The sequence below is a fragment of the Rhinatrema bivittatum genome, chromosome 3 (assembly GCF_901001135.1).
Source record: "Rhinatrema bivittatum chromosome 3, aRhiBiv1.1, whole genome shotgun sequence".
Taxonomy (NCBI): domain Eukaryota; kingdom Metazoa; phylum Chordata; class Amphibia; order Gymnophiona; family Rhinatrematidae; genus Rhinatrema; species Rhinatrema bivittatum.
The window spans coordinates 577772898-577787811 of NC_042617.1; the positions used below are offsets into that span (position 1 = coordinate 577772898).

General features: G+C 45.4%; 1 protein-coding gene across 4 annotated transcripts in view; it reads left to right on the forward strand.

Annotated features, from left to right (window-relative positions):
- Positions 1 to 14914, forward strand: part of LOC115088384 (eyes absent homolog 4) — a 193984-nt gene that overhangs the window by 170557 nt on the left and 8513 nt on the right. For all 4 annotated transcript variants that reach the window (XM_029596600.1, XM_029596599.1, XM_029596601.1 and 1 more), the window contains exon 12: positions 8769 to 8883. In XM_029596600.1, the coding sequence (XP_029452460.1) occupies positions 8769 to 8883 (115 nt within the window). The remainder of the gene's footprint in view (positions 1 to 8768; positions 8884 to 14914) is intronic.

A 14914-nucleotide genomic window follows, 5' to 3' on the forward strand; every position in this document is an offset into this window, starting at 1 on the left:
TTGCCGCTGTGTCGGAGGATCGCATGCCGGCAGGCTGCCGGTGTACACAACCTGCGCCTGCCTCCAGGCGCAAAAGGTATGATAAGAATTTGGGGGAGGGTTAGATTAAGGCTGGGTGGGAAAGGTTAGGGGAAGGGGTGGGAAGCTTAGATTAGGGGGAACGGGGGAAGGCAGCGCGGCTCGGCGCAAACAAGGCGCACAATTGTGCACCCCCTTGCGTGTGCCGACCCCTGATTTTATAACATGCGCGCGCCTGCACGCGCGTGTCCATGTGCATGCGCACAGGGTAGCGCACGCACATGGACGTGCTCGCGCAAGTTTAAAAATCTACCCCAGATTAGTTATCTGTAAGGAACCAAGGATGCAGGATTTGGAAACCATTGCTCCAGTTTCATCCCCCAGTGCAACAATGCTTTGCATGAAAATAGCCCAGGTGGGGAGGCACCTGAGGCAGAAACTGATAAGAATGCCTTGAAGTCTGGCTGCATATTGGTGGATTAAGGAGGTAGAATGAGCTCATGGACAAATCAGATTCCAAGCAAATTTGAAGGTTGAGCATTGGTATTCCTACTTGTTTTTAACGTAGCATAGATCTTTGTGCATTTGCTGCAACAAGATTAATTACTGGCACAGGCAGTGGATATCTCACCCACTCTTGTCAGTCTCCACTGGCTGCCTATAAATGGAAAATCATTTACAGAGTTGCCATGTTGACCCACAAGCTCTTAACTTCAAAAACGCTGCCATGGGCAAATACAATACTCCGGGCATATGAGCCAATAAGAACTCTGAGGTCTTCGCAAAGGGCACCCATTCAACAAGCAAGGCTTCATGACACTCGAGCGTGCTTTCTCCATTGTAGCACCCAGCCGTTGGAATTCCCTTCCTTTGGAAGTCAGGGTAATCGGATGCCCAAAGTTGTTTAATCTGGATTATTTATTTATTTATTTAACATTTTTTTTTTATATACCGGGATTCATGTAAGAAATTACATATCATCTCGGTTTACAATATAACGGAAAAACAACGCATGTAAGAATGCGATTGCATAGAACAGGGCGTTAGCCTTGTTCTATGCAATCTGTTAGCCTGCAGCTTTATGGCTTTTGTTTTAACTTTTTAATCTTTTGAGTAACTTGTAATCTAGTTTACAGGTTTTATATTTATTTATTATAATGCTTTTGTTTTATTGTTTTGTCGTTGCTGTATTTTATGTTGGATGTTGTGTATGTTGAGTTGTGATCCGCTTTGGACGAAGGCGATAGCGGCCTATAAATTTGAAAGATAAACAAGTATTCAAAGAGGACTTCTGGGGAAAGTTTTAAACCTGGGACTGAGTTCTAATTAAATGCTGGGACCACATACTTTCTAACTCCCTTTAGTGGGGAAGGTTGGAAGGCAAGTGGCAGAGTTCCTGTCGGCTTCCTAGAAATATCATTAGTGCTCTGTCTCCTTTGGGAATCCTGAACCCACGTCCTGCCTTCCTTAGCATTTCAAATAGCCAAAAGGACCAGATGCCAAGGGGGGATCCCACCCCTCTTTTTTTTTTTTTTTGCTTTCTCGCTGATTTGAAATAGGCCGGTGTGTGTGGGGGGGTGCTATCTCTTTCCTTGCCTCAGGCAGCAGATTTCTTTTGAGCCACCCCTGGTAAACATTTTCTATAAATATTGTACATGAGCTTTTTAAACCAAATAGTTCCCTCTCACATGTCAGGAGAGAGACGTTATTCACATCTAAGAAACCACCTCTGAGGTCTGGTTAGCTAATCAACAGTATTTTGGGATAAAACTTACATCGACCCAATAAAACGTATCACAGCCTGAAGAGAGTCCAGTTGACTCCGGGAGCTACTAGATCCCTGCTTTATATAGTTCGGTTAGTGAACTGAAAATAAAGAGGCCCTGTATTCAGCGCCACTTAAGTTAAAACGTATCCGGCTAAGTGGCGCATTTTAAGTATTTGAGCACAGTCGGCGGCCACCACTTAAGCCAGATAAAAACTTACCTGGCTATGTATTTATCCAGCTAAGTGGCAGGAGGGGAATGGGCATAATGGGGAAGAGTTGGGTCAGCCAGATAAGTTATCCACCTACACCCAATATTCAGAATTAATGAGATAACGTATGCAACTAGCTCTGGTTACCCCATAGACCTGTCCTAAAGTTAACTGGATAAACTTATCTGGCCATTTGTAGAATAGCCGGATATATTCAGTAGCATGGCCACACTTCTGAATATATAGCCTAACTTAGCTGCATGAGTTTATCCAGCTAACTTGCCAAGCCACACTGTGGCTGAATATGGACTTCAAAATGCTTTAATTAACCTTTGTTTCTTAGCGTGTAGACAGATGGACTCAGGACCAGTGGGTTTATGCTCCCTTGCCAGCAGATGGAGACAGAACAAGCTGATGTCCCAGTATACATAACCCTACAATGACCCCAGCCTGCCAGTATTCCCCGTCTCCAGCAGATGGTGGACGTGTATCTCCCTATTTATTTAAAGATTTTATATACCGACATCCGTTTGCACATCGTATCGATTTACATATAACTTAGAACAATGATAACTTGTGTATCATTTAGGCATGGCCTTTACAAAGAACAAAAAACAATAAAAATAAGAAATACATGAAAAACGGTTAAATCTTAAACAAGATTCCAAAATCCTATGGGATTCCAAAATCCGATGGGGATTGCTTCAGATTTTTGGAAGGAGAATTTAACATAGAAAAAGAAGCCCCGTTCTCCTGCAATGATACCAAATGGTCCCTCCCCCAGTTGAGAATTCCTGAGGTGATTTCCATACTCCCTCAGATGTGTGCCTTAGTCCGGTAGCTGAGTTTCCCGGTATGGACTTAGCTGATTGTATAGCTTAAAGGTAGTGGGTGCAGGAGGCCAAGCATAGCAGTGGCAGCACATGCCCTCAACCCCTCCCCCCCCCCCCTCGCAGCTGGAGACGTCTCTGTACTCAGCCAGTAAGGGCTGAGGTCGGGTAAGTTTAAAAAAATAAAAAAGAGTTTGTAAAGACAGAGACAATATAGAAGGGTTTGCAGGACTTCCTCCAGTATCCATGCTTAGCATGCCATTCCCATGAGGTGTTAGGGAAACTGGGCAGCCTGGCTGAACGGCCCCAGTGGGCTAGGCCCCGCAGTTAGGCTTTTTGCCTGCGTGCCACGTGGTAGGCCGCCGCAGTATTTTCGTGTACTTCTCTGCATGCCTTACTGCCCTCTACATTATGTTGATGTGCACAGTGCGTCGGTTCTGTGCATGCTTTGTGTGCTCAGTTTTAGGCGTGCCTTTTGCTCGCACAAATTTCTAAGCATTTGTGTGAGCATACTGGTACACCCGTATTTGGTCAACTGGCTGATTTGAGCCAAGGTGATCTCCTTGTTGCAGGAGCTTGGTTGGTTGGTGAACCTGGCCAAGAGAAGTCTTCAGCCATCTCAGTCATTGGAATATATGGGTGTTCAGTTAGACATGAGGCAGGACAAGGTTTTCCTGCCAGAAGGTTGGATTCAGAAATTAATGTTACAAGTGCGACAGTTGGTGAGCCCGACAGTGTGGTCCTATCTACAGGTGCTCAGTTTGATTGCGGCAAACCTGGAAGTGGTACCGTGGGTGAGGGTACATATACGTCCTCTTCAGTGCTCACTGCTGTCTTGTTGGAACCCGCAGTCTCAGGACTATTCGGTTCGGCTCCACTTACTGATGGAAATCTGCTCTCACCTCCAGTGGTGGTTGCAGGAGGCTCATCTGAGAAAGGGTGTTTTCTTGACCTCCCCAACCTGGATGATACTCCCGACAGATGTGAGTCTCCAGGGTCGAGGAGCTCACTGTCAGGAGCTGACGGCCCAAGTGCTTTGGAATGCCAGAATCCCTCTGGAATGTCAATTGCCTGGAAGCCCGGGCAGTCCGGTTAGCATGCTTGCAGTTCAGCCACAAACTGCAGGGGCAAGCAGTCAGAGTGATGTCAGACAACACAATGATGGTAGCCTACATCAATCGACAGGGAGGAACCAAGAGCCGGCAAGTGTCGCAGGAAATAGACCAACTTATAGAATGTGCGGAAGGACATCTACAGATGATCTTGGCCTCTCACATTGCAGGAAAAGACAATATAAGAGCAGATTTTCTCAGCAGGGAGAATCTGGACCCAGGAGAATGGGTGTTATTGGATGAGGCATTTCAGCTGATAGTAAATTGCTGGGGCCTTACGTTCTTAGAACTGCTGGCGATTCTTCAATCACAGTAGAGATCCGTGGTCCCTGGGCATAGATGCTTTTGTACAGGTCTAGCTGAAAAACAAGTTGCTTTCTGCCTTTTCTCCTTGGCCCTTGTTGGGCAGGATTGAGGACCACAGGGAGATGGTACTCCTGGTGGCACCAGATTAGCGACGACTACTAGTGGAGACCCCTCTTTGTCTTCTGCCACACAAGAATCTGTTGCAGCAAGGACCTATCTTTCACGAAGATCCGACTCTGTTTTTTTCTTACAGTTTGGCTCTACAGAAGGCTCGTTTGTTGAAGCAGGGAAATTCTTCTGCAGTGATTGCTACCTTGTTCCTTGGCCTATGTACGGGTTTGGAGAGTGTTTGAAGCCTGGTGTGAGGATCGGGATGTTCTTCCTCGTTTGGTCAAGATCCCTCTCATTCTGAAATTTTTGCAGGATAGATTAAACAAAGGATTGGCAGTTAATTCCTTTAAGGTACAGCTTGCAGCTCTTGCCTGTTTCTGAGGCCCGGTAAATGATGATTCCTTATCGTCTCATCCTGATGTGGCCCATTTTTTTAAAGGGAGTGAAGCATCTTCGGCCTCCCTTGTGGAGTCTTAATTTGGTGTTGGAAATCTTGGCGGGCCCTACATTCCGACCGCTATGTAGCCTTTCCTTGCGGTTATTGACCTTGAAGACAGTATTCCTGGTAGCTGTCCGTTCTGCATGTCGAGTTTCTGAGCTGCAGGCTTTATCTTGCCAGGAGCCGTTCCTTCGGGTGTCTCCAGGGCATTACAACTGCATACTGTTCCAACCTTCTTGCCCAAAGTGGTATCGGAATTTCATTTGAATCAGTCAATGTCCTTGCTGTCCTTGGTTAAGGTCAGGGATGCAGAGGAGTATCATCTCCTGCATCCCTTGGATGTCAAGAGACTTGTTGTGCGGTATCTGGAGGTTTCTGAACCTTTCCAAAAGATGGATCGCCTGTTTGTCCTTCATGATGGAAGGAAGCAGGGCGAACCAGTTTCGCGGGCTACTTTAGCTCACTGGATTTAGGAGGTAGTCACGGTCGCATATGTGGGTGCTGAAAAGCCATTGCCTACTCAGGTTAAGGCTCATTCCATAAGGGCTCAGGCAGTGTCATGGGCGGAGATTGTTGTCTCCCGTCGACATTTGCTGAACTGCGACGTGGTCCTTCTTACATACGTTTTCCAGGTTTTATCGTCCGGATATGCGGGCCCAGGAGGATGCGGCCTTTGTGCGTGTGGTGTTGACTGGATCGCGGGAAGCCTCCTGCCCTACTCGGGATTAGCTTTGATACATCCCACTGGTCCTGAGTCCATCTGTCTACATGCTAGGAAATGGAGAAATTACTACTTGATAATTTTGTTTTCCTTAGTGTAGACAGGTGGACTCAGCTTCCCGCCCTCAGCTGCTGAATGATTGTGTCAATGGTCCTCCTGTGGGGCTTCGTGTTCCAGGAGATTACTTGTAAGTGTTCATCCAGTCTCTAGATTGGGGTACACAAGTTCCTTGCTTGAGTTCAGTGTTTCTTGTTGGTTGAGTACAGTAATGGTTGACTGTTTTTAATCGTTTTTTGCTAGTCTGTCCACAGTTGCTTTTGTTTTATTTATTTATTTTATTTATTTTAAGTTTTTCTATACTGGCATTCGCGATGAATATCGCATCATGCCGGTTTACAATTAACAAGAGGTGAAAGGAACAAAGTAATAATAATAAATAATAATAATAAACATTAGCCGGTGCTGACAGAAGGTTGCAGTTACAATAAAACAAGGGAATTACACAATTTGGAGCAGTGAAAAGGAGCTAGGAATTAAACATAGAGAACAAATTTGCCAATTAATGAAGAGAATTTTGAAATCCCAGCCTGCCAGTATTCTCTTTTGAAGAGAATACTGGCAGGCTGGGATCTCTGCAGGAGATTATATATATATACTGTGACATCAGCTTGCTCCGTCTCCATCTGCCGGTAAGGGAGCATAGCCGACTGGTCCTGAGTCCATTTGTCTACACTAAGGAAAACAAAATTATCAGGTAAGTAGTAATTTCTCCACTATATGGCTTGGGGTTTTTTTTCTAATCAAGTTTGTACCAGTTACTTTTTTCTGCTGTTGTGTCTCCTCCAGCACCCCTCACCCCCCCTTGTCCCCAGGCAAAAGATGAAGGGGGAGGGGAAAGGGTGTGGCAGTGACAGGAGGGAAGGGAGTGGATTAAGGAGCTGAGGCTCCAAGGAGGAAGACTAAGAACCAATGTCAGGAAGAATTTCTTCACGGAGAGAGTGGTGGATGCCTGGAATGCCCTTCCGGAGGAAGTGGTGAAGTCCAAAACTGTGAAGCACTTCAAAGGGGCATGGGATAAATATTGTGGATCCATCAGGTCCAGAGGACGCATATAAAGAGCAGGTAGTAAAATACTGCACGGAGCGGCAGTAGCCACAGAGGCATTCACGGAGCGGGATGCCAGTGGCCAGTGGTAGGTGTCCACCTTCATGGAGCGGAAGGATGTAGGGCTGTCATCTCCCAATTAAATAAAAAACAAAAACAAAAAACAAAACAGGGATGGGATCCATCAGGTCTAGAGGACACATATAAAGAGCAGGTAGTAAAATACTGCACGGAGCGGCAGTAGCCACAGAGGCATTCACGGAGCGGGATGCCAGTGGCCAGTGGTAGGTGTCCATATAAAGAGCAGGTAGTAAAATACTGCACAGAGCGGCAGTAGCCACAGAGGCATTCACGGAGCGGGATGCCAGTGGCCAGTGGTAGGTGTCCACCTTCACGGAGCGGAAGGATGGAGGGCTGTCATCTCCCAATTAAATAAATAATAAAAAAACCCAGGGATGGGATCCATCAGTTCTAGAGGACGCATATAAAGAGCAGGTAGTAAAACACTGCATGGAGCGGCAGTAGCCACAGAGGCATTAACGGAGCGGGATGCCAGTGGCCGGTGGTAGGTGTCCACCTTCACAGAGTAGAAGGATGAAGGGCATCCATCTCCCAATTAAAAAAAGAAAAGAAAAAAAGAAAAAAAAACAGGGATGGGTTCATGGGCTTATAGGTATTACCAATTATTAGGCTTTTCAATATTTGATGATAGTTAATGTGACTTTCAAGGCATTCTTCACTTTCGGTGCATGTCCGGCATGACTCCTTGCTTCAATGACAGGGGAAAAGAAAAACTGATACTTCACACATTTCCAGCATTGCCCTCTGCTTCATGGCAGAGAGCTATGCTGCCGCTTACCCAACTAATCAAACTTAATATTTCACTTGGAAGCAGCTCCAGCACTGCTCTCTACATTAATGGTGGGGGTGAAAAGGGAATTAGAACATAAGGTTACTAAGAGCCAAGAGAAACAGTTAAGTATGAGAACAAATGTGTGAAGCTTGCTGGGCAGACTGGATGGACCGGTTGGTCTTCTTCTGCCGTCATTTCTATGTTTCTATGTTTCTATGTAAGTAGCTTTTCTATGCTGTGCTCTGTATTATTTATTTATTTATTTAAAGTCTCTTTTATACCGATATCCGTTCGCACATCGCATCGGTTTACAAAAAACAGGAACTGTTGGACGGAGCCCTTACATATAACAGAAAAAATACAAATTACAAATTCATTTTTGGGCAGAGCCCTTACAAGTAACTGAAAAGAGAGAGGCTAAAACAGGGAGAGAGGATAAAACTGACTAGGCAGTGCAGAGTCAATAAGACAATAAATAGATGCAACAGAACTCTGTACTCATTCATTCCAGTTTACTGCCTCCTTATCTGTCCCTGCAGGCTGCGGCCTGGGAGCAGAGGATTAGGAAGTGGCTCTTTTATGCTTTGTCTGCAGCAGATTTACCTCCTGCCCTCATCTTCCCTGTATGACAGGAAGGGAGGGAGGAAACAACAGGCGAAGAGGGACTGGATTAAAGAGCCAAGTAGTTCTTTCTCTGTCTGTTCCAGCCTTACCTCCGCCTCACCTGTTAAGAGCAAGACTGGAATTGTGATGGCCTGAGGCCTAAGTTGAGGTGCCCAGACCAGCTGGTTGCTCTACCATGGGTGCTGTCATATGGCAGATCCAGGTTCAAATTCCAAGCCCAAATTCTGTTTCTCAGATGAACTGGAGATTGCTGTGATGGCACCCCAGAGGTGGAGAGAATCTCGGCCATCTCACCTACTGACCAGACTGAGATTCCAGAGAGATCTGTGGCCTATGGTGCCTAATTGAGCATTCTCATTAATTACAGTGGCTGGGCAAGACAGGAGGATGAGTAAAAATGGGGCAAAATCCCAGGAAAGTTGTGAATGTAGACTCATGGCATCATACCTCTATTGATGAAGCTGAAACACCCCAGATGAGCAGGAAGAAACTGCCAGACCAAAGAGTAAACAAACAAAAAACACTGTAATTCATATGCATTTGTACACATTCATTATCAGGTTACCTCAGGGAGAAAACCCAGAATTCAAGTGAAGTAAACGATGTATCAGAGGTTAAAAACGAAGGCAAAATTTCACTCGTGCTTCTGTTTCCTCTTTTGTGTGCATGCCAGGCCTCCTGGGCCCTGCGAAGCGAGACGTATGGCTTCAGTTAAGAGCAGAGATTGAAGCCCTGACAGACTCCTGGTTGACAAATGCACTTAAATCATTATCAATTATTAGCACAAGGTGGGTATTGCACTACGGTTTCAGTAACAAAGCTGTGTTCAATGCTATCAGAAAGATCAGTTCAGTTTATTTCCTTAGAATGCAATTGAGTTGATAAATGCTAAACCTGCATTGATTTCTCAGATGTAAATTGCATATTTACTTACATGTGTAGATCCAAATTCTCCATCCACAAGCAAGCAGGACGAGAACTCATTACCTTAGCTCAGGAATGTGACAAAGACTTGGATCTCAAACAGTATTTCAGATGTAAGAATGACTCATTTTATGCTCAGAAAGTCCAGCTATTTCTTGATGTGGCTGGAGTGACACAGCTGAGAAGGAAATGTTTTCTCCAGCTGAAACAATGGGTGCTGGTGTTGGGAGCTGCTTTCATCCTAAAGTTCCCTTGTTAAATGCATTATAGTCTGTCAGGAGAATAAGTTTTTCTTTTCTGACTCTACTCATTTAGAACATTTTCTTTTCTTCAAGTGACCTTTCAGGAATTGGTTCGAGAGCGACAGCCTAATTATTCGTGCATGTTGAATTCCCTAAGTTCCCTCTATGTCCCTCCACCATTTTCCTTTTAATGTGGGCTTGTAAGGAGCTATATTTTTGAGATTTCTTTCTTTTTAGTATTCTTGTCTTGTGGAAAGTTTGTATTGTTCAGTAATTATTTATTTATTTATTTTATTTATTTAATTTCTTTTCCTATACCGATGCTCAAGACTAGGTCTTATCGTACCGGTTTACAATGTAACTGAGGGGAAACCAATTAACATCAAGGTAGAAAGTAAAGTTACATTAAACAGGGAGCGTAAAACCTGGGCAATGGAAGACAGTACAGAATTTAAACTAAGAAACAATTAGAGAGAGATAAATATATAATCAACAAAAACTATAAGATACGTAAACATAGATTTATCCTAGGCAGTTATTAGCATGGTATGTCCAGTGGGAGAAGGAAAGGGTGAGGTTGGGTGGGGGGGAAGGGGAGAGGGAAAAGAGGGGGGGTAGGGATTAAGGAGGGGTGGGAGAATGAGAGACAGTGATGGTTGAGGAGATCCTTCAGCGGTAGGCTTCTGCGAACAGCCAGGTTTTCAATTTCTTTCTGAATGTTGATTTGAATTAATGTCTATGATAAAAATGTTGATTTGAATTAATGTCTATGATAAAAATAAAAAAAAAAAAGAATTAATCTTACCGAGTTAGTGATGTCATCCAGTGGCACCGATATGGACCAAGCTCTCAGAGTTCAGCTAAGATTTTATTAAGCATGTGCTGGAGTTCTTCTTTGTGAGTCCCTTAGTCTTTATTTATTATTTTTATATACCAACATTTGATCTCAATTGAGATATCACACGGTTTACATTCAGGTACTGTAGGTATTTTTCTGTCCCCACAGGGCTTACAATCTAAGTTTGTACCTGAGGCAAAGGGTAAAGTGACTCGCCCAAGGTCACAAGGAGCGACAGCAGGACTCAAACCCTGGTCTCCTGGTTTATAGTCCACTGCTCTAACCACTAGGCTATTCCTCCTCCCTCTTTTGTTCTCAATCTTTCTCTTAAAGTTTTTTTGTTCTTTGCCTTTCAGTGGGCCTTATCTGCCTCTTTGCTTCTTTTAATTTTTTACCAGTGCTTCAGCAGCAACTCAGATCTTTTCAATTATACAAAATAAAATAGAGCATGTAAAAACCTAAGGCCAAGACCATGGTCAGCAGATTCTAGCCCTGATTTGTAGTTGCTGGAAGTTCATCACAAATCATTACTCTGCTACCTCTACCTTAGCCCCAGACCTTGACTCTTCCAATTGCTACCGCTGTGGTTGAATCTTGTACTGTGCTACATCTCAAAAAATATATAGTTGTAGTGGAGAAAAGTTCAGAAAAGGATGACCAAAATGATAAAGGGGATGGAACGGCTCCCTTTTGAGGAAAGGCTAAAGAGGTTAGGGCTGTTCAGCTTGGAGAAGAGACGGCTGAGGGAGGATACGATAGAGATTTACAAAATTATGAAAGGTCTTGAACGGTCAAATGTGAAATGGTTATTTACTCTTTTGGATAATACAAGGATTAGTGGGCACTCCATGAAATTAGCAAGTAGCACATTTAAAACAAACTGGAGAAAATTATTTTTCACTCAACGCACAGTTAAGCTCTAGAATTCATTGCCAGAGGATGTGGTTAAGGCAGTTAGGGGCGGATTTTAAAACGAGCGCGAATAGCCTACTTTTGTTTGCGCTCCAGGCGCAAACAAAAGTACGCTGGATTTTAGTAGATACGCGCGGAGCCGCGCGGAGCCGCTAAAATCCTGGATCGACGCGCACAAGGCTATCGATTTCGTATAGCCGGCGCGCGCCGAGCCGCGCAGCCTACCCCCGTTCCCTCCAAGGCCGCTCCGAAATCGGAGCAGCCTCGGAGGGAACTTTCCTTTGCCCTCCCCTCACCTTCCCCTCCCTTCCCCTACCTAACCCACCCGCCCGGCCCTGTCTAAACCCCCCCCTTACCTTTGTCGGGGGATTTACGCCTCCCAGAGGGAGGCGTAAATCCCCGCGCGTCAGCGGGCCTCCTGCGCGCCGGGACGCGACCTGGGGGCGGGTCCGGAGGGCGCGGCCACGCCCCCGGGCCGTAGCCACGCCCCCGGAACGCTCCCGACACGCCCCGAAAACGCCGCGCGGTTCGGGCCCGCCCCCCGACACGCCCCCTTCGAAAACCCCGGGACTTACGCGAGTCCCGGGGCTCTGCGCGCGCCGGTAGGCCTATGTAAAATAGGCTTCCCGGCGAGCAGGGCTCTGAAAATCCGCCCCTTAGGGTAGCTGGGTTTAAAAAAGCTAAGTTCCTGGAAGAAAAGTCTTTAAATTACTATTAATCAATAGGGAATACTCTCTGCTTGTTGCCAGCATTAGTAGCATGGGATCTATTATAGTTTAGACACTTGCCAGGTACTTGTGACTTGGACAAGCCACTGTTAGAGACAAGATACATGGCTTGGTCAGACCCAGTATGGCATATCTTATGTTCTATGTAAGATGGAGGCCCTGAAGAAGATGCCAGTGGGCAAGATCCCAAAGCCCTAGCATGAGGCTGATCAGCAGAGCTGCTCCTCTTCCTAGAGCGAGGTGTTATTACTCAGCGCAAGAAATCAAGGCCTATATTGGACTTGTGGAGACTGAACAAGATGCTCATTTGAAAAAGGTTTGAGATGATCTCCCTGCAGATGATTCTTCCTTTCATTCCATGGAGGGACTGGATGTGTGCTCTGGATCTGAAAGACATGTATATACACCATCCTATTCACCCTACTTATTGGAAGTTCCTTAGGTTTGTGGTGAAAGATGTGCACTACCAATGCAAGATGCTCTCCTTTGGCCTCTCAACAGCCCCAAGTCTGTTCACAGAATGCCATGCAATATTGGCCACATGTCTTCTTCAGTCCCTGTGCTTTCTGGTCAACTTTGCCAAGTCAAATCTTGTTCCATCTCAAATAATTCAGTTCATAGGATTCACATGCTTCAGGAAAAAGTGTTTCTCCCCATTGAAAGAGCCACATTGATGACGAGCCTATAAAGGTCTTTCTTCAGCAGAACCAAGTGTCAGCAAGTTCAATCCTGGTTCTTCTCGGTAACATTATTGATGCAGTGCATGTAATTCTTCTAATTTGTGTGTATATTCATGGCCTTCACTAGGGTCTCCGAAGTCAGTGGGATCAGATCTAGCAACTATTATCCTACCAAATCTCCATGACCCCTGAGATTAGGGCATCCCTTCGGTGATGGATGAATCCTGTGGTTCTTAAAGGTGGTCTCTCACTTCGCATCCCATTGCATCAAGTAACTCTTTCTACCAATGTCTCCACCAAGGTGTGGACAGTGCACACCAGAGTGGCATGGACCCAGGGATCATGGTCCCTAGTGGAGAGTTATCAGCAAATCAGCCTCTTGGAGCCACGAGCCATCCACTGTGCTGTAAGGGCTTTCACCTTCTTTTCAGAAACAGAAGCTTGATCCAGATGGACAACCAAGTAGCCATGCCCTAGATAAACAAGCAGAGAAATACAAGCTCTTATGCCGTCTGCCATGAGGCCCTTCAAATCTGGTCATGGTCAGGACAGCACAAAACCCATCTCCACAGGAATCCAGAATTTATTAAGAGACTGATACAAATGCACAAGTGGCCTGTGGATCAACAGGTCAAGGGCAACTTGTCCAGTCACTGGGGAACATCAGTGATTGACCTGTTCTCCTCACAAGACAATAGAAAAGTTGAGAAGTTCTACTTCTCACATCTGAACAGCTACATATCAGCTCCCAACAGTTTTGTGCTATATAGGAGCATCAGTCTGCTCAATGCCTACCTGCTAATGCTTCTCATCACCAGGACTTTCAGGAAAAAGCAACAGTAATCTTAATAGCGCTGGCCTGGCCATGGCAAGTGTGGAATCCTTATCTCATCTATTGCTCAGTTCAGTCTCTAATTCCATTGGCAATGTCTTCAACTTCCATCATGCAGGAAGACAGCAGACTTTGCCATCTGAATCTGCCATTGCTGGCCCTCTTAGCATGGATGTTGAATGCACAGTAGACTTCTTACTCCTTCCCAAGGAGGTGGTGTAACCATCAATCAGAAAATCCTACAGTTTCAAATGGAAGAAATTCTCAGTGTATTGTGGAACCAGTCAGCTAGATTCCCTTCTCCTGTGGCCTGAGGGACTTCCTGGTCTGGTAGCAGTGATCTTTTAGGCTGGCGTTGCAGAGATCAGAAAGAGAATCTTCACGGGGCCTGTGAGACATATGAACTCATAAGCTTTGTGGCGACCCAGTCCCATTCTCCTGGCACAGGTATCCTGTTATCTAGGAAACACAAGCAGGAAGAGGGGGCAAAGTTGGCGCAGGTCCTATGAGCATGCATGTCTCAGAGGCCCTGCAAAGATTATCTTTCTGCTTTCCACTATGCAGGCCTGCAAATTGCGACTGCCTGAATCATATTCCCTTCAGCTTCACCTTTGGTGGACTGTGGAGCTCTCTGCGACTTGGGGACTCAGGGCAATTCCCCAGCTTGCACCTTCCCTCCCCACCCCCACACTAATGCCATTGCTAGCCATTGGAGTGGCAAAGGGGTGGGAAGCCATATTTTGGAGTGGGGCGTGTGCCACTTCCTTGCTTCCTCATAGTGTCTCCATTAACTGCAGCACTTTAGTCATGGGGAACATTTGCCCCTCCCACCTCACCACAGGTAACCAAAATATGCAAATTAGTGTGGTTATTAGAAAAATTGCATATAAGCAGATCCCATGGAAATGTATTGTGGATATTCAGAAAGCCAGGAGTTCTCAAGGAATAGATTAGGGAACCACTGCACTGGAGGCCAGTTTAAAAGCAAATCAAAAATCCACAAACTTGTTCCCAAGGGATGTTTCACTGTTTGTTTTGACATGAATAAGAACATAAGAAAATGCCATACTGGGTCAGACCAAGGGTCCATCAAGCCCAGCATCCTGTTTCCAACAGTGGCCAATCCAGGCCATAAGAACCTGGCAAGTACCCAAAACCTAAGTCTATTCCATGTAACCATTGCTAATGGCAGTGGCTATTCTCTAAGTGAACTTAATAGCAGGTAATGGACTTCTCCTCCAAGAACTTATCCAATCCTTTTTTAAACACAGCTATACTAACTGCACGAACCACATTCTCTGGCAACAAATTCCAGAGTTTAATTGTGCGTTGAGTAAAAAAGAACTTTCTCCGATTAGTTTTAAATGTGCCCCATGCTAACTTCATGGAGTGTCCCCTAGTCCTTCTACTATCCGAAAGAGTAAATAACCGATTCACATCTACCCGTTCTAGACCTCTCATGATTTTAAACACCTCTATCATATCCCCCCTCAGTCGTCTCTTCTCCAAGCTGAAAAGTCCTAACCTCTTTAGTCTTTCCTCATAGGGGAGTTGTTCCATTCCCCTTATCATTTTGGTAGCCCTTCTCTGTACCTTCTCCATCGCAATTATATCTTTTTTGAGATGCGGCGACCAGAATTGTACACAGTATTCAAGGTGCGGT